General features: G+C 46.6%; 2 protein-coding genes across 3 annotated transcripts; one reads left to right on the plus strand and one right to left on the minus strand.

The window, feature by feature from the left end:
* Positions 1–4,895: 4,895 nt before the first annotated feature.
* Rpl34-ps1 (ribosomal protein L34, pseudogene 1) lies at positions 4,896–5,308 on the plus strand. Its single transcript, NM_001199350.1, has one exon. The coding sequence runs from the start codon at positions 4,917–4,919 to the stop codon at positions 5,268–5,270; it is 354 nt and encodes a 117-aa protein (NP_001186279.1). The 5' UTR covers positions 4,896–4,916; the 3' UTR covers positions 5,271–5,308.
* A 3,164-nt stretch (positions 5,309–8,472) lies between these two features.
* Positions 8,473–24,687, minus strand: Thnsl2 (threonine synthase-like 2 (bacterial)). Of its 2 annotated transcripts, NM_178413.5 has the most exons (10): positions 24,598–24,687; positions 21,992–22,059; positions 21,527–21,761; positions 20,056–20,250; positions 18,958–19,110; positions 14,388–14,618; positions 12,182–12,330; positions 11,955–12,080; positions 9,519–9,670; positions 8,473–9,159 (listed from the first exon to the last, which is right to left on the minus strand). In NM_178413.5, exons 3-10 carry the CDS (start codon positions 21,747–21,749, stop codon positions 8,937–8,939), a joined length of 1,452 nt encoding a protein of 483 aa, NP_848500.3. In that variant the 5' UTR covers positions 21,750–21,761; positions 21,992–22,059; positions 24,598–24,687; the 3' UTR covers positions 8,473–8,936. The 2 variants fall into 2 exon arrangements, with proteins under 2 accessions (NP_848500.3, NP_001029101.1); NM_001033929.2 differs by lacking the exon at positions 21,992–22,059.
* Positions 24,688–25,411: the final 724 nt, after the last annotated feature.

Below are 25,411 nucleotides of genomic sequence, written 5' to 3' on the forward strand. Positions count from 1 at the left end.
CCACCCCCCACCCCCAACCAGCAGCCGGGTCCCAGGGTTGCTGTAGGCAGAGGAAGTGAGGCTGGGGAGCTCAGATGGAGCTCAAAGCCGGATTTCTGGCCAAACAGATCCTCCCATTCTTTTCTTCCAGCCCCAAATCCCACGCTTACTCACTTCTCAGCCCCTACTTTTAACCTGCCAAATGCCGCTAAATCTGCAAATTAAACCTCTTATTGCAGAATTCCTTTTGATGTTTCAAAAAAAGTGGGGATTTTTAAAACGTAATTATTCATACACTAAGATTTTAATTGTACTGCTTTCTCCCTCTCTCGCCTAGGTTTTTTTTTTTTTTTCAGGGCAAGGTGATTCCCCTCCGCAGGGCGTGCCCAGGCAGCTCTGGCCCTGGCTACAGGAAGCCTGCAGGAGTCCTGTCTTTGCAGATCTATAAGCCCCATCCTCAGGAGGAGGCAAGTGGGCTGGACAGAAGATGGAGCCTGTGCCCTCCCCCCCCCTCCCCCCCCCCGCCCCCCGCCCAGCATGGTAGGACAACTGAGTACAGGGCTTGGAGGAAGCTGTGTCATCAGGGGTCTTTGATCTGGAACTCTGGGCCAGCCAGAGGAAACAGAAGAGCTGGCAATACAGCCCCACTGCTCACTCTGCCTGTCTACTCCTCCCTGATAGAGGGCACACTGAGATGAGCCTTATTGGATTTTAAAATGTGGTAAAATATACATAATATAAAATGTGGGGCTGAAGATATGGCTTAGTTGATAAGAGTACGTCTTAGCCACTGTTCTATTGCTGTGAAGAACGTGACCGCAGCAACCCTTATAAAGGAAAATGTCTAATTGCGGGCTTGCTTATAGCTTCAGAGGCTTAGTCCATTATCATATTGGTGTGCAAGGCTGCATGCAGACAAGGTGCTGGAGAGCTACATCTTGACCTGTAGGCAGAGAGAGAGATTGGGCCCGGCATGGACTTCTGAAATCCCAAAGCTCACTCCCAGTGACACACTTCCTCCAACAAGGCCACACCTCCTCATCCTTCTAATCCTTTCAGAGCTCCATTCCCTGGTGACTAAGCATTCAAATATTAATTTATGGGAGGCCATTCTTATTCACGTCACCAGAGTGATTGCTTGGATATAAGAGGCCCTGGGTTCCATCCCAGTACTGCATAAAATGAGGCAAGATGGAACGTGTCTGCAACCCTCATAAACCTGATTGTTAAATGATTAAATTTATTTTCTGTTTGTTGAGACAAGGTCACACTGTATAGTTCTGCTGGCCTGCATCTCTATTCAGATTCATCATTCTCCTGACTCTATTACTCAAGTGCTAAGATTACAGTCATGTACTACCATACCCAGATAAAATATACTTTCCTATTTTTTTAAAAAGATAGCATTTTATGTAGTCCAGGCTATCCTCAACTCCCTATGTAGCTGAGGGTGACCTTGAACTTTTGATCTCCCTGCTTCTGAATCCTAAGTGCAAGGGTTACAGGCTTATGCCTCTGTGACTGATTTTTGTTGTTCCGATTTGAACCAGGAAGGGAAGCAGAGAGCATGGGGTTTTACCCCACCATTTCATAGAGAAGTGCACCGCAATTCTGAGATGTCGTGGGGCGTGTGGGAGAGTGCCCAGAAAGATACAGATAGAGTCAGAAAGGAGAATGAGGTCTATTTTATGCATATGTATGCATGCTTGGGTATATGTATGTATGATATACGTTGTGTGTGTGTGTGTGTACCATGAGTGCACAGGTACCTGAGGAGGTCAGAAGAGGGCATTGGGTCGTCTGGAACTGGAGTCACCTAAGGCAGGTGCTGGGAACCGAATCTGAGTTCCCTGCAACAAGAGCAAGTGCTCTTAACCCGTCTCTCAGCCCAGCAAGCTTTCTTTGTCTTAGGAAAATGATAAGACTGTGCTTTAAAACTTCTATTATTACATTTATTCATTTGTGCCAGGCAGGGCTGTGGGTATATAAGTGTGCAGTTATGAATGTATCATACAGGAGCTGTAGCACACATGAGGAAGTCAGAACTTTGTAGAGTTGATTTCTTCCGTTTCCTTCCACCTTGGGGATCTTGGGACTTGAACTCAGGTCGCCAGTCTTGGCAGTATGCACCTTTACCTGCTAAGCCATCTTGCCAATCTTCAAAAAACTAAGGTTTGTAAGAAACAGGTTCAAGAGATCTACAGTGCAATGCGGGGACCATGACTAAGAACCACGCACACAGAACTTGAAAATTGTCAAGAGCAAACACTTAAATCACAGGATTACCAGTTTGCAACTTGAGACCAGGAGAGCAGACGCCTAATGCCAAGAAGACTGAAGTCCTTTTAGAGATGATAAGGACCAACCCGAGCATTGGAGGCATGCTTACCCACTTCTTCCAATCCTTTTATTCATCAAGCTGAGGCCCACACAAGGCCCGACCCCAGTATGTTCACTTACCCTGTGTCCTGGTTTGCTTCCTACTGCCATGACCAAAAGCAACCTGGGTAGGAAAGGGTTTATTCCATTTTACACAGTTAACCACCAAGGGAAGCCAAGGCAGGAGCGAAAGCAAAGGCCATGGAGGAGCCAATCACTATCTTGCTCTCCACAGCCTGCTCAGCTTGCTTTTTATATGAACCAGGACCAGCTGCCAAGCGGTGGCCCATTTCACATCAATCATTAATCAAGAAAATGCCCCACAGACATACCCATGGGCCAATCTGATAGGGCGATCCCTCGGCTGGGATGGCCTCTTCCCAGGTGACTCTTTCTCGTGTCATTCCCATACTCCAAACTTCCTTGAAAGTGGTCCTTCTAGCGTTTGAGGGGCAGGTTTTCAGTCTCTTCATCCCATCATTTAACCCCAGCTCCACCCACTTCAGCTCTGGGTTGGTTTGGCTAGGCTTGGACCATGGGAAGTGGCACTATTAAGAGATGTGGCTTTATTGGAGGAGGTATAGCCTTTTAGAGAAAGTGTGTCACTGTGGAGGCAGGGCTTTGAGGTCTCACATAAGTGCTCAAAGCTGACCAGTGTGTTCCGGACCCTCATGGGACTAACCTCAGCTCTTAGAATGACTAAAGTGTCTTTTCTGATGACCCCTGCTCTTATAGAATTCTCTCTCTCTCTCTCTCTCTCTCTCTCTCTCTCTCTCTCTCTCTCTCTCTCTCTCTCTCGTGTATGAGGGGGCATCTTTACCTACTTAGCTATCTCATCAAACCCCCCACCTTACCTTCCTCTTCAAATGTAACTAACCTGGCTTTAAATATGAGTCTTGTTATTTCCTCCCCCCAGGTACTGCTCATCTCAGGGAACAAAGGGTGTCATGCCCTCTCTGCTCCACCATCCTCATGGGGACAAGGTATTTGCATCTGCTCCATGTTTCTCCATCTTGCACCTATGCACCTATAGTTTGAGGCAGAGCCAGTCCAGGGGAGCTTTCTCTGGTAGCGTAAGGGCCAGAACCAGGTGACAACCATAGGAATGGAAGGCCATGGAGTTGAGACAACCTGCACTTAATCTGAATGTAGAGTGGTAGGGTCGTCGGCTTTTCCCAGGGGCTGTGCACACCAGTACTCTCTCATTTCCTCAGATTTGGAAGCTGGTGACTAGATACCTCCAGGGAAGTCCCCACACTACCATGACTGTTCCCTCAAGAATCCATACCCAGGCTCCTTCTCCAGAACCAAGTCTGTTCTGACTGACTGAGGGTCTTATCAGGAGAAATGGCTGTGCACACTGGATCTCATTTGCCCCACCCTGATGATCTGTGTACTAAGGCTAAGGCAGAGGTCCTGTCTGAGACTCAACTTGCTCACCTATAAGAAGTAAGGACTGAGAGAGAGATTTCTCAAAAGGGAATCCAGGAATCTAGGACTTGCTGACCAACCAGCTCCAGGTCAATGAGATACTGTGTCAAAAAAAATAAATAAATAAAAAATGACAGCACCTGAGGAACAACACAGGAGGTTGTTCTCTGGCCTAAACACACACACACACACACCACACACCACACCACACACACACACACTTCTCCAGCAGCAATGCATTTCATGTGTGTGAGTTTGTACACTATTTTTTTCAAATAATTTTCTAGATCCATCTGAATGACTTAAAAATCAAGTCACTGCATAATTTCAGTGTCTGCATTTATATCTGAATCCACAATCACCAGCCAGAAACTCTGTCACACAGGAGGCTGAGGCACTGGGCTAAGCTGGCTCTGAGAGAAGGGAAATGACCTCCCAGCTGCTGTGACTAGGGTGTTCCTGCAGCACAAATGGAAGAAAAGCTTATCAATAGACACCCACAATGATCATGTGCCGGGAGGACACTGCTGGAGTCCACCACAGTCTTGGTACCAGCACATGCGTGTTACACAGTGACAAGGTTATTTTGACTTTCTTGATTCTGTGTTTACGTCTGCTTTTCCTAGTTGAAGCAGTACGGAAGCGTGTCAGTAAGAAGTTTTACACCAGCTCTCTGGTGGTGGAGACAGGTGATTGATGGTTGTGGCTTGCTCCCTGCTAGCCTAGCTCCAGGTTCAATGAGAGATGCTGCCTCAAGGGAATATGATGGAGAGTCACAGAATGGGACACCTGACTCCTCCTCTGGCCTTTGCACAGACATGGGCTTGCTTACTGGGTCTCCCCATCTCCAGCTACTATTGCTCTCTCAGAAATCACAGACAGACAGACAGACAGACAGACAGACGGACGCACGCGAGGGCACACACACACACACACACACACACACACACACACGAGGCATATGTGAACTTTTAAAAGGAGAGAGAGAGGCACCAATAATAAGATGCAATACATTTTTTTAAATTTTTAAGTTATTTTTTATGGAATCCAGGACTTGCTGACTAACCAGCTTTGCTGCTTAGAAAGCTCCAGAACTCTTCCGGGGACGGTGCTCAGAGGCACTCAGGATGGTCCAGCGTTTGACATACCGCCGTAGGCTTTCCTACAACACAGCCTCTAACAAAACTAGGCTGTCTCGAACCCCTGGCAACAGGATTGTTTACCTCTACACCAAGAAGGTTGGGAAAGCACCTAAATCCGCATGTGGCGTGTGCCCAGGCAGACTTCGAGGGGTTCGTGCTGTGCGGCCCAAAGTCCTTATGAGACTGTCTAAGACACAGAAGCACGTCAGCAGGGCCTATGGCGGCTCCATGTGTGCCAAGTGTGTCCGTGACAGGATCAAGCGGGCTTTCCTTATTGAGGAGCAGAAAATCGTTGTGAAAGTGTTGAAGGCACAAGCACAGAGTCAGAAAGCAAAATAGATATGCACATTTTTTAAGTAATAAAAATCAAGACTTGATCTAAAAAAAAAAAAAAAAAAAAAAAAAAAAAAAAAAAAAAAAAAAAAAAGAAAGCTCCAGAACAATGAAAGAGCCTGTCTAAAAAAAATAAAATAAAACAGGGCAGAGCCTGCTGAACAGCACCTGAGGTTGTCCTCTGGGACAAGCCTAGATATGACTCAGTAGTAGAGCACCTGCCTAGCATGTGCAAGGTACTAAGTTCAACCCTCAAACCTTCAGGGTCCCCAGACTTCAGAAAATAAAGTCAGACAGGTGGTTTGCCCATGAGCAATGACAGGAGTGTGGTTGGATTGGCCAGCCCCACCTACTTTAAAGCAAGGACTTTGGATGTGTTCTGCTGCCCTCTGCTGGCTGGGAGAATTATTGCCAGGCTTTCCAGTGGATTTGGAAGGCTTCTTTTCCCCAAGGGAGCCAGAGAGTGCTCACCTTTGCTTGCAGGGTTGCTTACACGCTGCTGGGGTCTGAACCAGAGATACTTAAGCTGAATCGGTTTTACAAGCAACATGATCCCTGATGAGGAGTGAGCCTTGGATCAGAGACAATAGGAAGATAAGAGATGAGGGAGAAGTGACCCTCAACAGGTGGCCTAGCAGCCAAGCTCTGCTTTAAATCTTGACACTGCACCTGTTACAAGGCCCCCACACATGCATGTGTTTCAATGCCTGGCCTTTAGAGGGTGGGACTATTAGGAGGTGGGCCGTCTAGGAAAGCACAGCCAGGTTCTCACACAAAGCAAAGACAGGTGAGGGGGACCAGGGATAAAGAAAAGGGGGGCAAAGAGGAGTGGAGACTAGGAGGAGGCTGGAAACCCAAGGGAACCCCACTGGCTCTCCAGAGTAGCTTCAATGAACACTTCACACAGAACTCAAAGCCATCATCTCCCAGAATCCCAGTTGGCTCCTTTGTAAAATGGACTTGTCACACTGCCATCCGGATCCCATGAATTAATTTCTGTAAAGCAGCAACGGACATATTGTAGGTGATATTAGGAAAACGTTATGACCTCTTACAATTTGTTTACTTGTATGTATTATTATTGCATGTATACGATGTGAGTAGATTCTCTCCTACCACCTTTATGTGGGTTCTAGGGACAAAACTCAGGTGACCAGACATGTGCACAAGGGCTTTGCCTGCTGAACCACCTCAATAGTGCCCACAGGGCTCTTGCTCTACAAAAGTATCTGAAAATTGCCAAACAATTGTTCAGTGCCCAGGATGGTCTGTGCTGAGAGCCAGACTGATCCAAGGCTTTCTCAGAGGCCCCGATGAAAAGACAAAAGGAACCTAGTTCTCTGTCCTTGCTCAGGAGCTGACTTGGCAAGGACAGCCTGGGGCTGAGACCTGGGCCTCAAACGAGTTAGCTTCCGTTCCTAGGAACTTGCCTTCCCCCCTGAAAAGACTGGGGGTTATCATTCCTGAGACAGTGTGTGCTCAGTCTGTACTGCTCTTGAGGCACCTTGGGCTCCCCTTCTCCAACACTGCTTGATAAGCCTCATGTGACTTTGTCCCACTGTATTATAGTTTCTGCTGACTCTGTCCCTTATCTCCTCTGGAAATAGTGTATAGGATGCTGTACTTTCTAATAAGCTTGCTAGGCATAAGGCATAGCTTGTGCAAGACCTCCTGCTCACAAGCTTGATTACCTTCTTTATCTTCTAATATCCCGGTCCTCTCTCAGGACCCTGTCACTGAAGAAGGAGGTCAGCAGTGTGTTGTTGTTGTTCTTTTGTTTTGTTTTACAAAAGTTAAAGGGCTGGGGAGAGAGCTCAGAGGGTAAAGTACTTGCTTTGCAAGCCCAAGAACCTAAATTTGGATCCCCTGATCCCAAGTAAAGGCCAGATGAGGCAGTGTGCAATCCCAGCACTCCTGCAGCAAGACGAGAGGAAAAGACAGGGATCCCAGGAAGTCTTCAGGCCGGCTAGACTGCCCTAGGCAGCAGTGAACAACAGACCCTGTCTCCAACAGCACATGCACAAATGCAAAACGATAGTAAGACATAGTCATAGGTCTCAAGCAGTACGGTGGCCCCTGAGCATTTAATCTGTCACACTCATTTGGTAAGTGGCCCCTAGTGGTTCCATGTGTCTGATACTGTGGATGGTAGTATTCCAGGAACTGTGATGTGCTATATTGCCTGTAAGGGGTCACTATTGTTCCTTTAGCATGGCCCTACCATCCCCCACCCCAATAGGTCCAGTATTCCTATTCTTCCCTCCTGAATACTGGTTCTCAATGGCTATTTTTCTAGTAGTGGGTTCTCTCTAGCCTTCCCCTCAGGACTAGAGAGATGTAATCTGGCATGTTCTGGTGGGACACACCAATCAGATTGGTCCTGGATGGCCAGCACTCTCAGACCTTTGAGGGAAGATGCTCCTGAGGCCCAGTAGATGAGCAGCCATAGGGTGGAGCAGTAGCATCTTCTAGTGCCAAAAATATTTCCTCTACTCACTTCTGTCTTTCTAGAGGGAAGGTCACTATCCAAGGCATGGTGATTGCTACTGCTATTTGTGGGCCTGCATTTGCCTGAAATCTCTCCTGCTGCCCATAAGATCTGAGCCCAGTAACGTAAATAACTGAAAAGCTAGCTGGCTTGGCTGGTACACTGATGCCACCATGACTTTCTGTTCTCCACAACCTTCAATTTAGTGATCAACTTCTATCCACACCATCAGTACAGGTTTCCTTGCTCCCCTGCCTGCTCTGCTGAGCCAACCTGGTGCAGCAGAGGGATGTGACCCAGGCCTCAGCATCACCTCTCAGAGGCCAATGGGTCTACATTCAACCTACAGCTCTGATCTGCCCAAGAGCCGTTCAGAGCCTCCATCCAACTAACAGAGGAACATCCCCAATGCTTCAGCAGGTTAAAAACAAGTTCAGGAGAACCAAGGCTCTGAATTTGGTTTGGTGGCTGAATACACTGAGAGCCAGAGATGCTAAGACCCAGGCCAGTATGTAGGTGAACAGGCCTGTGTCACAGGGCTGTGATCTGACCCCTTTGAGCTGAAGCTGACCCCATGTCCAAAAGGCTGGCCATGTGAAGCCCCTGAAACTTGCATATTAGGCAAGGATACTGATGAATCTTTCAACATCAGCCCCCTCTACCCCAGTTCACTCTACCCCTTATAGAACAAAGGCAAGGAAACAGGAAAGAACTGTAGTAGCTTTCCCCAGAAGCAAGGGCACATCTCCTTGGGACAAGAGTATACAGAGTTTTAAAGACACAAATTTACCATGGAACTTTCTATATAGACCAGGCTGGCCTAGAACTTGCAGAGACCTGTCTGTCTCTTCCTCCTGAATGCTGGAATTAAAGGCATGTGCTACCACATCCAGCTGGAACAAGAAACTAAAAAACAAAACAAAACAAAACAAAACAAAACAAAACACCCACCTTACCTTTATCATTTTTAATCACATATTGGTATGTGTATCTGTGTACAAGTACACTGCCTACAGAGGTGTCAAAATCCTACAGCTGAAGTTATAGATGGTTGTGAGCCACCTGACATGGGCACTGGGAACTAAATTTGGGTCCCCTGGAAGAGCAGCAAGAGTTCCTAACTACTGAGACATCTTGTCCCAGCCAGCCCTGGGACAAGAGTCTTCAATCCCATTCCAGCCTGGCTATTCTGAGGGGTTCACTACACAATCTTTCCACCGCTGGGACAGGCCCTCAATGGTGACCCGCAGCATCTGTGTCCAGTCATCTCCTCTCCGCATTGGGATACAGCGTGTCTCCTTGTGCTCCAGGGCCAGGATCTCTGCGGGAGTCTCTGGGGTCAGCCCAGCCGCCTGGACTGCTTCTGGGAATTTGACTGCTGAGGCAGAGGCCAGGCAGCACCTGATGCTATTGGGGATTGGGGTAGGACAGGAGAGAACAGGTATAAGGATGGGAAAGGAGAAGACAGAGGAAGGAGTACCAGGGGAAAGGTTAGGGGCAGAGTAGGGCAGAGAGCAGAGAGAGACAAAGACATGATTAATACCTTGAACTAGTTTATATAGTAAGCCTGCAAAGTATCCCAATAAAAACCCAGTTCACCCATCATCCCTGTCATGACCTGGGATGCAGTTCACACCTCTTCTAAGCACAGCTCTAGTTCTTGGGTACAGAACCCACCACGCCTACTGATGTCACTATCCTTAGTCTTGCATGCCCTGCTTGGGGGAGAGGCTTGCCCCCAGTGCCCCAGATTGCATTGCTGGTACCTGGACTGTCCACTGTCAGTCTGCTGGTAATGGTAGTTCACCGCTGTGGCCGAGTGGGGGCACAGTAGGTACTGGTTTTCCTCCCAGCAGCGGGCCATAGTCTGGGTGATGGCCTCATCAGTCACAGACTCAGATGTCACTGCCTCTGAAAGCTGAGAGGTCACAGGGCAGGGGTGGACATTGGGATTGGTGAATCACAGAAGGACCAGACCCCTGCTGCATACACAGCCACACCAGGAACTCACAGTAAAATCAGTCCATGAGTTCTGAGACAATTACAGTTTGGGGCCTACATAGCAGAAGGATTTGTAGACGTTTTGGGTACGTTTCAATGTATTTAGCAGATGAATTAACACACAGTCTTGTTCTACAGCCTGATACAAGTCATGGGTGTCCAAACATTTATGGTGTGAAAACTACCTTGTCAGCTCCTACTCTGCTTAGGAGCACCTCCCCTGGGATAGCTAGTACTTACAGACAAAGGAAGACTCCCTTCTCAGGGCTCCCTGAGTGTGCTTGGTATGCTAGGTCAGTCTCTGAAGATGTTCTGCATGCTTACAACACAGCAAATGCCCTACATGTACTTAATTATAGTAGACAAATACTCATACACATTAAATAAAAATAATGAAAAGCTTTTTCTTTTTTAAAGCAGTATATATTCTAAAAGAGAGAAGTCTTCAAGAGAATAGCTCAGTCCAGATAACTGTGTCTGGTTTTGAGAAGAACCCCTCAGGAGGGACTCTAACCGTGGACAATTATGTCACACAAGGGACTAAGTTAAAGGAATTGGGTAGGCCAAGGTGGTAAATAAGGATCCTCCTCAAGTGAAAGACACTGAGATAAAGTCAGACTGTGAAAGCAAGAAGGAGCACATTCTAGAACTTTGTGTATCATCAGGTTTCACTCTATCTGTCTGTGTATCTGTCTGTCTGTGTATCTGTCTATCTATCTATCTATCTATCTATCTATCTATCTATCTATCTATCTATCTATCTATCTACCTACCTACCTACCTACCTACCTACCTACCTACCTACCTACCTATCTACCTATCTATCTAGCCAGCCAGCCAGCCAGCCAGCCAGCTGAGTGCTCTATTTGCATGTATGTCTGCAGGTCAGAAGAGGGCATCAGATCTCATTATAGAAGGTCATGAGACACCATGTGGTTGCTGGGAGTGGAACTCAGGACCTCTGAAGAGCAGCCTTAACTGTTCTTAACTGCTGAGTCATTTTTCCAGGCCCCCGCCCCACTTGAATCAAGCTTTAATTAAATACTGGCCAGGAAGATGGACTCTGGCCAGGTCCACCTCTGGGTTCCCAGTGAATGGCCACCAGGCAATGCTTTCTAACCAGTTTTCTAAAGCAAATAAAACTTATTTATTAACTAAATAAAGTTTCTCCTTCTCTAAAAGAGACAGAGACAAGGACAAAGGAGGGAGAGAAAGGTCAGCAGTGGGTATGGCTTCTGTCTGTACCTGAAGGGCAGAATGGCTTTGTCCCTGTACTGATGTTGTTATTATTGGAAATTAACAACAATAATAAATAAACATAGAAATAGTAACTGTAGGGAGCTGTGCATTCCAAACAGTATCTAAAGTGCCTACATTTATCTTTTGACCTAAATTTCTCAGCAACCTTACGAGACAGGGGTTCTTCTCATCCTCCCTCTACAGAGGAGGAAACGGAAGCACTGCAGTTATAAAGACCAGCTTAGCATTTCACAACCGACTCTCCTCATGCAGTCAGTGTTAACCGTGAAGGTTCCTGGCTCACAGACGATGCCCTAAAACCAGGTGTCCCCTTCCCTCTCTCAGGTTTCCAAACCCCAAGTCTGTCCTGTGGCTGTACCCATTCCTTCCTCCATGGGATGCTGTAGGAGGCACAGAAAGAGGTCTTCTGTGCTCACAGCTAAGTACCAGGGGAACCTGGAATGTTAATCACATGGTGTTGTTTCATGCAACAACTGCCATCTAACTAGAAGGCTGGATGCAGACTTGTAGATTTGGTTGTGAGCTTGGTGACCTTTGCTCTGTGTGGTAGAGACTTTTCTGGCACTGGCCCTTCCCCCAGGCCCTTCTCAGTCAACCTAAAGAACCAATCTTTATGGACTTTACAATAAGTTTTGGTGTATTTAGATCTGTTCTGTATGTAGCTTTCTTTATTCCTCAAGAAGATTTATATATGCTTTGTTGTGCACACAGGACTGAGTTAATCATCACAAGAATAATGTTCACCATGTTGTGCTGTGCTGAAATATGCCTAAAATAAATAAATATGCCACTAGAGATCAGACTCTAGAAGTTTTAACCAACACTGCCTACTGAGTCCTGTTGAACAAAACTTGCTTCTTGCTTTTCTCTGAGGTCACTCCAACTGTGGAAATTGCAGAGACCCCTACAACTAACCCCTTAGGGTGTGACTGATTACCAACCTTGTTATGTAGGTCCTTGGGTAGCTGCAGACTTTGGGTTCTTTCAAACTGTTCCATGAGGGCTCTTGTTGTCTGGCTGTCAGAGCCAGAGAGCAGCCAGAAGATCCTCTCCATGTTGTAGGGAACCTGAATGGTGAGTGGGAGTTCTAGGCACCCTCATTCCAACCCTTACCCAGTCCTGCCCCACCAACAGTTGGCCAGATCTGTTCTTCTCCCCGGAGGCCCACCTGAATGTCCATAGCAGATGCCAGGGTTGTTCTGAGAACCTCACACAGAGAGAAGTCTCCCTTCTGGACAGTCCTGTGAATGATGTCGTTGCGGTTCACTGCCACAACCAGACAGATAGGCAGGCCCATCTTCTGAGCAATGCACCCAGCTTGGGGACACAAGAAGGCAAAGTTTTTTAACTTTTTGCTGTGTGACATGAGAATGGAAGAGGGACATAGGAGGAGAGAAGAGGAAGAGAAGTCGAATAGTCACTGTGCCTTGTTCTATGTTTCAGCCACCTACTAGGGACTAACATACACTAAAGTTTTGTGAGTCAACCCCTACCATCTTGAAGGTGCTATGGACTGAAATGCTTTGCCCAAATCCTACCAACATGCAGGGTCTAGGTCTTTGCCTTTCAGCTTATTTTAGGAAGATGTCTGCTGTTCACTGCTGATATGCAAGGCTAGTGACCCACAAGCTTGTAGGGCTTCTCCTGTCTCTGTCACCTTGCTGTTGGGACATTGAGATTACAGATATGCACTACTACAATCTATGTGGGCTCTAAGGATCCAAATTCAGGCCCTCAGACTTGTGTGGCAAACACTGTACCTACTGAGTCCTCTTGTTAGTTCCCTACTTTTTTTGGAGAGGGGATTGTTTTTATTAATATCACACTTAATTTTGGAAAGCCCATTCACACTCTTATGTCACTTGATCCTCATGGAAGCATTACAATGTCCTTCAGTAATGAGGAAAAATGGATGCACAGGAGGACCCAAAGACTAAGGTCAAACAGGTCCTTATGGAGAAATCCAAGATGGGAATGTCCTCCACAGGTCTTGCCCATGTGTTTATTTGTGCCAGGTGCTATAGCTGGTGGCATCGCTAGCTGGAAGGTGACAAGAAAGGGAAGCACACTGGATGTCACCCTCTGAGTAGTGAGGATAGCCCCCTTCCTTGCCTAGCTGCCAGCACACAGTCACCTCTATCTTCCTATAAGAAGTCAGGAAGTCTCCTAACCACTTGGATGCTTTTCTCATCTCACCCACTCTGTCCCTGGTGCCTTGAGAAGCAATGGCAGGGACATAGCTACCAGAAACCCTAACACCACTGCCTCTTTGAAAAGATGTGGACTCAAGCCTACCTGGGCTGTCAACGTAGCTCATTACCAACCAGTGTAAACAGAGGCAAGTTAACTTGTCTTTGTGTCTTGTTCCTCACTCTAAAACAGTAAGAATAGAACACGTGGACCCTGGATACATCTACAGAGTCTTCTGCATCTACAGAGTCAACTGACCATGAATCAAAACTATGCAAAGTAGGGTATGGTGATACACTCTATGTTCCCAGCATTTGGGAAGTTGAGGCAGGAGGATGGAGACTATTAAGGGTAGTCTAAGGGCCTTAGGGCAGCCTAAGCTACATAGTGAGATCTTCTCAAGAAAAAAAAAAGGCATTTGTATTAAACATGATGAGATTTTTTCTTACTATTATTAGCTAAAACAGAAGAATGACCATTTAGATAACATTCACTTATTGTATTAGTTATTCGATATCATCTTGAGGTGATTTAAAGTACATAAGTGTAAATACATAGGTTATATGCAGACACCATGACAATTCACACATGGGACTTGAATCTCTGCAGATTTCAGTGTCTACAGGGGTCCTAGAACTAATTGTCCACGCACACAGGAGACAGTTGTGTTGTTCTAGTCCCATGAAATCGTTAACCCAGGAAGAGCACTTAGAGCAATATCTCCTGGTTTATATATAGTTAATGCTTGAGATTGTTCATTAGTATCTGGTGCGGGAACATCACTTGCCCTGTACAAAGGTAATGTGCACCCTCAGTCAGACTTGTTCCTCACAGGCAGCTCTGAGCACGTGATCCGCTGAGGCCTCGAGTCTGAGAAACTCTTAACAACCATTCAGCTAGTAACGGGCAGAGCCAGGGCCTGACTCCTGATGCCAGCGCCCTTGCTGTCTCACACGGTCCCCATGGCACGAGGCGGGTGCCCCTCAGCAGGCAGTGGGTGGAGCTGGGAGTCAAGCGCAAATTTAAGCAAAGGGCACTGAGCTATGATTGGTGGCTGAGCCTTGAGTTCTGTCTACTAGGGGTTGTGCAAGCACAGGCGAAGGTACTGAAACTTCCCAGGATTGAGCGCTCAGTCTCTCTGGGTGCTTTTTGCAAAGTCCGTTTGCATCCCAGGGTCTCCTTACCTGCAAGGTTACCCCCAGCTCCCGTCGGCACTACCACCTCCACTGTGGGCAGGGGGTGCGTATCCAAGGATGGTGTACACTGGAAATAAGCGAAGAAGTGGTGTGCCATCTGCACCAGGACCCGAGACCAGTTGATGGAGTTCAAGCTCATCACATTGTGCCTCTGGACAAAGGCCACATCAGCAAACACGGCCTTGATGGGTTCGTCAAGCTCATCGCTGTTTCCTTCCACTGCCAGGGGAGAGAGAAGCGGGTATCTCTCAGCACCAGAAGCTCCTGGCACTCACTCCCAGCTTGGGGGTGGGGAAGCCCTTCCAGGCTCCGCCCATCCTCTACCATCGCTAGGGGTGGGGGGCCCTCCCAGGCTCCGCCCATCCTCCCCCCTCTAGTTTAGCCTCTGCTTCCTTCACTTTGACGTGTTTTATTTAGCCTGGCTTTCCAGGCTCCGTGTAAGCTCCTTAGGGATTGAACCCAAGTCTCTTGTTCTTGTGACCCTAAGTATTTGTCCTCACTTGGGAGAAAAGAAAATGTGGTCAGAACCATTTCTAATGGTCTTGCATTCTATAAAGTCAGATATAAAATGTCAACCTTCTGAGATACTGGGAAAAGAATTCTCCCTGTATTCCAAGCCTTTACTGTTCTGCAAAGAGTATGTCTTTCTGGAAGGAAGGAGAGACTGTTTATACAACAGACCCCTACTGGGGCTGGGGGAAAATGGTCACTTCTCCCCTGTGGGTGAAGTGTAGGTGTCCTGGCCCCTGCTCCTATGTGTTAGGTAAGCTTGCTTCAGCAGAAGTTCTCCCTGAAGTTAGGTATGTACATTGGTTTAATTTATGAGATGAATTATTGGGTAAACTATTCATTAGTTAAATATATCAGCACCCCAGTCTAGCTGCCTCAGTAACTGTACCAGTATTGACCCTTACCTGATACCTGTATCTAATTCTCTAATTGGATCCATACCTCAAGCAAGAGTGGGTGGGAGGGGCGACTATGAGGGGAAAGTACCAAGACAGCCATTCGCTTTCTCTTCTCATCACTATAATGCAGCAATACAGATGGGAGACCAGCTGTAACCCCAATCAATCTGATTCAGTAGTGGTGGCCCCATTCCTTTGCCAAGGTCAAGTCAATCTGTGCCTGGCAAGCCCATGGAGTCAGAGTTCAGTCCAAGTTGGACATGTGAGAAGCTCAGGCCACTGAAACTCAGGATGGTTGCCGGGGTGCTTGAGAAATGGCTTCTGCCTTTAAGGAAGTTTCCCACAGGAAAAGGGAAACTTGGTCACCTCAAGTCTCCATACTGTGGCCTCAAGAGGAAGGAACCTAGGATTGAGGAGGGCAAATTGGGAAGTACCTGGGTTCCTGATCGTAATGTTGAGTCTCAGAGCCAACCAGGTGACAGCCAACTCCACCCCTGGACATCTCAGTTATAGAAGCTATAAACTGTTCTTTCAGATAGTCTCAGTTGGATTTTCTGTTAATTCCAGTTTAAAAAACTATAACCAATAAGCATCTAGAGTCTACTAAGTACTCGATGCTTAGGGATCACACAGTGTACATGGAAATTGCTACTTTTATAAACCAGGTGGCCGAGTAAGACACTTTTCTATTGCTATTAAAGACACTTTGACAGAAGCAACTTGTAGAAGATATTTGGGGGCTTACAGTTTTAGAGGGTTAGAGTCTAAGCCCTTTAGAGCTATGAACATGGGAGCAGGCAGTCATGGTTCTGGAGCAGTAACTGTATGAACATGGGAGCAGGCAGGCAGTCATGGTTCTGGAGCAGTAGCTGTATGAACATGGGAGCAGGCAGGCAGTCATGGGTCTGGAGCAGTAACTGAGAACTTCTATTCTTATCCAAAAGCACAAGGCACAGAGAGCGAACTGGGAATGGCTATGGGTTTTTCAAAGTCCACTCCAGTGACACAACTCTATCAAGGCCACATCTAATCCTTCCTAAGCAGTTCCACCAACTGGGACCAAGCACTCAGATATATAAGACTATGGGGCCCATTCTCATTTAAACTACTACATTCAACTCCTAGACTCCCATGGGCGTGTGGCCATATCATAATGCAAAATGCTTTTAGTCCAACTTCAAAAGCCCCCATGGTCGTCTATCAGTCTCAAGGTTGTTGAAAAATCCAAAGTCCAATATCTCTTCTGAGACTCAAGGCAATCTCTCAGCTATAACTTGCTGTAAATTTTTTTTACTTCCAACATACAATGGCATAAGCCTGGCATATACCACATGAAGCCTGGAAACCTGAGTTTGATCTCTGGTGACTGTATCAAGGTAGGAGGAAAGAATGACCCCCTACAAAACTATCTTCTGACCTCCATGTGGTCAGGTGTCATGTGCCTTCCATGTGGTCCCTGTGTCATGTGACCTCCATGTGGTCATGTGTCACAGGCACACATCTACTCATCACACATACAATAATAAAAATGATGAATTAATAAAGCTTAAACTCAACATCCATGTGGTCCACTCCCACTCCTTGAGCTCACAAAGGGAAAACATCTTTCCTGTTAGCCCCTGAATGTACACACATCCTCTTAATAGTCACACCTGAAGCCTCTAAGAAGAAAAAGAATGTGAGCAGTACTGCTTACAAACAAATTGAACTATTTCCTTGATGCACAGACCATACACAGAACAGAAACACCTTAGCTCTAGCAATAATGATGACATGTTAGACTCAACAACCACAAAGCTGCCACTATTTCATAGGTGAGTGATGTTCTCCAGCCGCAGGTGAAGATTCTATTCATGCCCTTAGATGAAAGTCCTCCAGAACATCTTGTACAAGGCAAGAGAGGAGGGCTGGAGAACAAAAGAACAGTTCTTGACTTTGATGCTAGGACTTAGAAAGGTTGGCACACAGAAAACAGCTGGGTCCTCGGGAGCCTGAACATTGTTCATTAAAGTCTAACAATGACCAAAGGAAAATGCAGCCAGATGTGGGCAATTACCAAGGCACAGACTTTACACTGGAATGTGCAAGTGCTTGCCAAAGAAGAGCAGAGGGATTTCTTCTCGGCTTTTGAGAAAACAGACCAAGGGCATTCATGCCTCTCTGATGACAAGACTTCTTTGCATTGCTTGAACTGCTCATCAGCGTTGATCTGTTAACATAAAAATATCCTCTCTGCAATTTGTTTTAGTTACCATTCTATTGTGAAGAGACACCATGGTCACAGCAACTTATAGAAGGGATCACTTAGTTGGGGGCTTGTTGACACTTTCAGAGGGTTAGTTCTTGATCATCATGGGAGGACGAATGGCAGCAGGCATGCTGCTGCTGGAGTAGTGGCTGAGAATTTACATCTGATCCACAGACAGAGGGTGGTGTAAGGGGAGATTGGGTCTGGCTTGAGCTTTTGAAATCTCATAACCCATCCCCAGTGACCCACCCCTCATCCAACAAAGCCACATCTCCTAATCCATCCCAAAGAGTTCCACTAACTGGAAACCAAGCATTCAAACATATCAGCTAATGAAGACCACTCTCAGTCAAACCACCACAGGATTATACTAGGGCCCAGGCCAGTTGTAGAAGAAATTTTACTTTTTGTGTTTATCTATTTTTAAGTTTATTTTATGTTACACATATGGGCATTTTACCTGAATATATGTCTGTGTACCACATGTATACAATGCCCATGCAGGCCAGAAAGGGACGTTGGATCCCACTAGAACTGCAGTTACAGACAGTGGTGAGCTGCCATGTGGGTGCTGGGACTAGAACCCTGTCCTCTACCAGAGTAGCCAGTGCTCTTAACCGCTGAACCATCTCTCTAGCACCTTATATGTATTTATTGCTAGAACATTTCCTGTGTTTCAAGTGAGTGATTTAAAAAAAAAAAAAAACCATGCAAGCTCAGTGAGGTCAAGCAGGGTGAAAGGTGAAAATAGAGCCACGGCTCCACCCAGACTCCCCTGTCCACTGCTGTCAATCTCTGAAGGATGAAACATTTTCTGTTCACCTCCACTATCAGTCTCCTAACCACTAGGTATCTGGTGTAGCATGAAATGCATAGTTTTCTCCTTTCTCCAGTCACAGAATGCTATTGTTCCTATGACAAAGCTGAAGTCTTCATCATACGACTAGCCAAAATGGAACTGGTAGTAAGCAGCACCAGGCGGCTTCCTATTGTAATACTTGACCCAGTTATCTGCATGTATGGCCTAGCTGTCTGCCCTCTAAGGAAGGACATGGACTGCCAACATGCCCTGACACATTCTCTCAATTATGAAACATGTTTGTGCCCTCAACATTTCTGAAACCCTGGAACTGAGCGCGTTGCTTGGCTTACGATATGGTTCTGCATGTCTGACTCCATGTGACATAGGCAAGTGGGAACTTCACAGAGGTAGCACAGACAGACACTTGAACCAGCTCCAACAGTTCAACACAGTGAATGTGAGTCTAAAGCCATGCCAGTTAGTGTAGAAGACTGTGAAGCCAGGAACCTGCCCAGAGCTAAGCCAAGGCACCTCAGTACATGACTAGCCCTACCTATGAATGCAGCCATTTGAGTTGGACCACACAGTCCCTGAACCTACCTTCAAACACATGAACGTTCTCCTTTAACACCGTTGTCATCTGGAGCTCCTGGATCTTTGAGCAATGGCCTTTGGGCAACAGAACAATAATGTCCACATTCTTGGATCCTTGAACACTCTCAATGGCAGCACTTCCCGTGTCCCCAGAAGTTCCTAGAAAGGAGACACCTCCCTTTAGAACGAGGGGGATAAAGAATAAAATGACCTTAAAATAGTGGTGCCCAATGCAGCAACACTGGCTTTCAAATACTTGAAAGATCGGTGCTGAGTACTTAGTCCAGGGTCGTTGGATATGCTGATAAAATCAGGACATCGACAAGTATAGTGAACACCTAAAAATATTCCAGAAGAATCCATAGACTCCAGCAGTCTGAGGAAGGGATCTGTGATAGTTAATCTTGTCAACTTGATGGTGTTAGGATCATCACAGAAACACACCTCTGGACACCTCTGTAAAGGCATTTCCAGAAAGGATTGACTGAAAAGGGAAGACCCTGGCACCACCCTGTGAGCTGTGTGTGGTCCTGATGAAAAGAAATCAAGAACGAAATCTGAGGACCAGAATCAATGTTCTCTGCTTCTTGACTGTTGACTGTAGCAACAGTGTGACCAGATGCCCTAAGCTCCTGTCACCATACCTTCAGCGCCATGGTGACCGGCACTTACAAACCTCCTTCCTTAAGTTGTTCTTGTCTTGAGAAAAAGAGAAAAGTAACTAAGACAGAATCCGTGACAGAAAAACAGGTCAGAAACCCTCTAAAAAAGTAATTCTCAGCCTTCCTAATGCTGCGACTCTTCGGTTCGGTTTCTTATGTAGTGGTGACTTCCAACTGTAAAATTATTTTCATTGCAACTTCATAACTGTAATTTTCTACTATTATGAATTGTAGTGTAAATATCTGTTTTCTGATAGTCTTAGGCAACTCTGTGAAAGGGTCTTTTGACCCCATCTGCAAATGGGTTGCAACCCACAGGATAAGAACTGCTGCTCTAGAAAAACTGATAGCATAAGCCTTAAAAGATTCAATCAAGGGTATACCGTGCATTGGCGTCCTCCAGCTGGAGGGCTAAAAACTCCTGCTCCCTCCCAACACCCACCCACAACAATGGTGACATGCTTCTTCTTCTTCTCCAGGAAGTACTGCAGGAACTGTGCTGTGCAGGACAGGGACAGGTCCTTAAAGGCATATGTGACCCCATGCCACAACTCCAGTATGTTCAGTCCATTCTTCAGCTTGCATAGATGGACCACATTTCTGTGGCGGAATCTGCTGAAGGCTCGGTCAATCAGATCTGTGAGGGTAGAGATTGGACAGAAGGGGATGGTATTAGCTCTTCAAGTTTTACTTCTGCCTCTGTAATCTTTAATGTTTATCTCCCATTGTCAACTAAAAAGCCTAGAAAATCTGATCTTAAATGATACACTTAGGAACAGGATTGCACGGGTCTAGAAAAATCTGGGAGGGCATGTATTAAACTGCTCAGACATTCCTCTTTAGAAGTCCCCAGACACCAGAACTACCTCTAGAACATGTCTAGTTTTCATTTTGTATATTTCTTTATTGAGTCTTTTTATTTTATTTTAATTTTATTTACCCTATGTGAACGGGTGTTTTCCTGCTCATATGCATAAGCACCATATGTGCACAGTGCCTGAAGAGGCCAGAAGAGAGAGCCAGATCACCTGAAGCTAGAGTTGCAGATGGTTATGAGCTGCCATGTGGACGCTGGGAACTTAACCCAGGTCCTCTGGAAGGGCAGTCAGTGCTCTTAACCACTGAGCCATCTCTCCTGTCCCTATAACCATGCATTTCAGTAGAAGATCAAGTCATAGAACAAATAAACCGTTTCAACCTCCTAATTTTCTTCCCCAAAGATGAAAGTTTCAAAAGCCAGTGCCATTACCAGTGAAATCTCCCTCCCTGTCTCTCTCTGTCTCTGTCTGTCTCTCTGTGTCTGTCTGTCTCTCCCTTATGCTTGTAGATTAAGATGTAAGCTCTCAGCTACTGCTTCATAGCCTACAGCCATGCTCCTCACCATAACGAACATGGACTCTAACCCTCCAAAACTGTAAGCCCCAAATAAACTCTTTTTTCCCCCCGTAAGTTGCCTTGATCATGGAGACTTATCACAGCATAGAAAATAACCAAGACACACCCAAACCTATTGAACCAAAATCTGCTTTTAATTTGAGATCCTCCAGGGAAATTCATTTAGCCCTACAGCTTGAGACAACCTGTCCCAGGACATCCAGCAAGACAAGGTAGTAATCTAGGTGTCTTGATGACTGAGGGAGACATTCATCAACACTCAAGCATTTGGGATGACTGAAAAATCCTTAGTCTTGACCTAAAAAAATAATTATCAAATTTCAGTAGGTCATTTTGTCTTCATCTCACTGGAGGAAAGGCAAAGGAACTGAAGAGTCTACTTCTGAAATTCTAAAATCAGGAAATAATCTTACAAGGTTTGAGAAAGGCAACTAGGGATTTTCTAGGAGTTGGGTAATGAACTTGCAACTCAGGGAGGGAGTATGTGGCACTGAGTTGGGGTTGGGGGGTGTCCTCACCATTTAAGTCATGTCTTGGAATAAGCTCCAGACCAATGAAGAGAGCACACAGCTCCTTCACCAGGCTGCGATAGGACAGCGTGCTCCAGTGACGCAGGGTCTCTTCGTCCAGCCTAGGGAGCTCCTCTGGCATATAGAGGCCCCCATCTGGTGCATAACCAGAGAAGAGGGCCCCCTCAAAGTTGACCCGTGGGGCCATTCCCCGGGTGCTAGTGTACCACATGGTCCTGGAGCCCTGCAAAGAGAGAGTCTCAGAGGCAGCTGGTCTTCAAGCTTCCAGCACCCCACAGGAAGAGGCTAAGTATACGGAGTCCTCTGACCTATCCTCGGAGCCACCACTCACTGGGATATGTATCTCAGACACGGTGATGGCAGCCCTAACCTGAGTCTCAACTCAGCTTTGTCAAGTCTTGTGTAAATCATGATCCTTCTGGTCCAAACAGACAATTCCACTGAGTGTCCTACCTTGAGGTGTGGGTATTGGAGTCTGCTGGGCAAAGAGAGTCACAGCTCTTACCAGTAACAAAGAAAACCTTGGAATGGAGAAAGATCATATCAATAGCAGGTAGCTGCCATTTTGACAGGCTTCTTGGTAAAGAAAAGACCAGAACACCTGACTGGCAAATGCTGGTGTGAATGTGGGGGGAAGGGAACATTTATTCACCATTGGTGGGAATGCAAAGTGGTTTAGACACTATAGAAGTTTGTGTGGAGAGTCCTCAAAAAGCTTGACATGGATCTATCATATGATCTAAATAAACCATTCCTGGCCACATTCCCAAAGGACTCTATATCCTACTACAGAGATACTTGCTCACTCATCATAAATGTTCTACTCACAATACCCAGGAAATGGAGACAACCCACATGAATGGATAACTGGGAGTCAGTTTTCTTCAGGCTTTCGGAGGCTACACACGCTCCAGTAGATGGCCCCATGCCCATGTACTAAATAATCTCAGTGGGGTTTCTTGTTTATTTGTTTTTAAGCAAGAGACCACATAAAGTTGGGAGGGGAAACAGTGGGGAGGAATCAGAGGGCATGGAATAGGGATCAAAATACATTACATACATGTATGCATTATTTTTTTTAAACTGCAAGACCCATGTCCCAAGAAACTCCTTAGTCCTATACATACGATGGTTGGGCAGTATCACCAATAACTATTACCCTATCTTGTAGCCTAATTTAGAAGGCTAGCAGTGGATCCTACATACTGTCTTTGAAACTCTCTAGCCATGGCTAATTAACTCTGGCTCCCTGGCATGGATTCAGGGCCCTATGATCATTTGAATGGGACAGAGATTACAGCAGAGTTTATAGTTTCCATGGTTAAACCTGTCAACTTGACTACACATAGCTCCCAATACCACTTAGGCATTTCTGCACCCCTGCCCATAAGAAGGGGAAATCTGACATTGACCGAGAATCCTAGTTTCCCTTTCCTTCCCTTTGGCCTCCCCTGACCCTGGAAATGGAGCCCAGGCCTATCCTAGGCAATTACTCTGCCACTAAGCTCCACCTCCAGGCCTGAAGTTGTGGCTTCCTCCTCCAGGTCTGTGACACTTGTGGGTCCACAGTGAGCTGACACACACCACTCTGCTGCCTACAAATGCACGTGCATTCAGCTTAGAAGCAAGGCTGTGCTAAATTATCAACCAGGCAGGTCCCACCTTTTGACATTGCAACATAACTTTGCTATCTACAAAGTTCAGGCCTCAGAATGGTGCCATCAAGTTATAAGAGCAAGAGATACATGAAATCACATAATGTTTTAAGTAAGCTTAGAATTTTGTTTTGGGCCTCCCTATTCATAGCTATTCTCAGTCACATGCATTAGACATGCCTGAAACCAAGAATATTATCAAATAGAACCAGGGTGGATAATGTAATGCTGGGCAATGGGTATAAACAGAAATGACGTTAGGAATCTGGGACACAGGAATCAGCCCACATAGGAGTCCATGACATGGGACATAGGCACAGCTGCTCAGAAGGCAGAAGCAGGGCCAGGAGGTCAAAGGCTTAGCAGTGCCTTCAGTAACTGCAGGGAGTTCTGGAATGCTGTGAACAACGTTAGAGCAAACTGCCCTGAAATCCTTGCTGCATAAGGATTCTGGACCTGACTAAAGGAAATGCAGCCAGGGAGTTCTACTGATCAAAGGGCTGGGGGTGCTGGGACAGGGCAGAAGCAGGTGGAGCTATGAGGAACATTTTTCCAAAGCCCTGTCCTTGGTCCTCGGTAGAATGGACCACATGATACCCGGGCACTGAGGTGGGGATTCTGCAACCCAAGAAAGACATGAACAAGGCACAGAGGTGAAGAAAGCCCGGCTTGAGCTAAGCATGTGCCAGAATAAGAAGATGGCTTGATTAGCAAACAGTCCCAAGCTTCTCACAGGATTAAGGGCTGTCGGTCGGTTCTGAAAGATCACTTCAAGGGACAGCGCAGAAAAAGCTACAAGAAACAGCTAACGACTTTTTTTTTTTTTTTTTTTTTAAGACTGTTGTGTCAGGGCTCTGGACTCAGATCTCCGCTGTACTTTACTGTGATAATTACTTTTTGGAACGTTTCTGGATTTTATTCCAGAGCGGAGACAGGGCAATAACCACGATAAATAATAACAGTAATCCCGCCTTTGGGGCGGGATTCGGCGCGGCGGTAGCGGAGGTGGGGAGGCATGGAGTCTCGCCCCTAGTGGTAGATCACTACTCCTGGATTGGAGTTTAAAGCAAGGCCTGGGAGGGCGGGCGGTGTACACCCGCTGGCGAGCTCGCCGAACCCTAAGACCCCATCCCTACCCTCTGAACACAGCGCACTGTCCTGAGTTTCCGGGTTACTCCCACACTGCCGAACCCTGGCTGCAGGAGAAAAACATGAGAAATCCTCCACCCGCGCGGGCTGCTAGGGCTATTGGGGCTGCTGCCATCCTAAGGCCCCAGCTGGCTTTAAAACGGTGGCCCGGAAGCCAAGCTGAGCTACGGGACCAGGACAGCAGCCAGAAATCTGACGTGTCACCGTGGAGAGCGCGGGGTGGGGGGCACGCAGCAGAGAACTGGGCGAGGTTACCGTAGGGGCGCGGAGCTGCCTGGAGACCCGAGTCCAGTGGGCGACGCGCACAGCTCTGACTTCCCTGAGCCGGAGGTTCTGAGTTTAAAGCCAAAGCTGGGGAGGAGCTCCTACAGAGGGCGGAGGAGGGGGAGTGGAGAAGGGACTTCGGGGAGGGGTAGAAGACAGAGCTTGGAAGACAGGAGTAGGGGGGTCGGGTGGGGGACAAGGCAGACACCGGAACACTAGCCTTTGTGTTCAATGAGTGCCTTTCAGACTCTGGATTCTCTTTTAGACTCATGATCTTCGCTGAGACTCGATAGAATAAAAGACGGTGACATTTTGTTCTGTTTTTATTTGTTTGTTTACTTATTGAGAGACCTGTCTCTATGTAGCTCTGGCCACTCAGGAGATTGTATGTAGAGCAGGCTGGCCTTGAACTCACAAAGAGATCTGCCTGTCTTTGCACATCCCTTTCCTAACTCCTCCACCGAGTGCTGGGATTAAAAGCTTTGTTTTGTTTTTAGATGAGAAATCAGAGGGCAATGTGGGAAGAAGGACTTAGCCTTCCACCATTCCATCCTTTGGCTTTCAGGATTCTGGTTTACATAAATCCAAGAGCCTGTGCTAAAATCCACCAGATGGGTGCATCATTTAGCTAAAAAATTCTTAATAGAACAATACTATCTATAGAAGCGTAAGTCTGACTCAGTTTCCCCCTCCCCTTCCTTTTCTCTATGTTCTCCCCCCTTCTTCATGGAAGCTGGTTATACAGTAAAGGATGATCTTGAAGTCCCGATCTTCCATCTCCATCTCCTGAGTGCTGACATTACAG

Source organism: Mus musculus, chromosome 6 (genome assembly GCF_000001635.26).
Source record: "Mus musculus strain C57BL/6J chromosome 6, GRCm38.p6 C57BL/6J".
In the NCBI taxonomy this organism is placed as follows: Eukaryota; Metazoa; Chordata; class Mammalia; order Rodentia; family Muridae; genus Mus; species Mus musculus.

What these genes read in the sequence shown, in the direction of transcription:
- Thnsl2 (NM_001033929.2), bottom strand. Translation starts at nt 21,749, where the DNA reads ATGTGGTACACTAGCACCCGGGGAATGGCCCCACGGGTCAACTTTGAG. An exon ending in AGCTGGGGGTAACCTTGCAG is followed by an intron (nt 12,331 to 14,387) that starts GTAAGGAGACCC and finishes TGTGTCCCCAAG; the next exon opens with CTGGGTGCATTGCTCAGAAG. An exon ending in ACTGACAGTGGACAGTCCAG is followed by an intron (nt 9,160 to 9,518) that starts GTACCAGCAATG and finishes AATCCCCAATAG; the next exon opens with CATCAGGTGCTGCCTGGCCT.
- Rpl34-ps1 (NM_001199350.1), top strand. Translation starts at nt 4,917, where the DNA reads ATGGTCCAGCGTTTGACATACCGCCGTAGGCTTTCCTACAACACAGCC.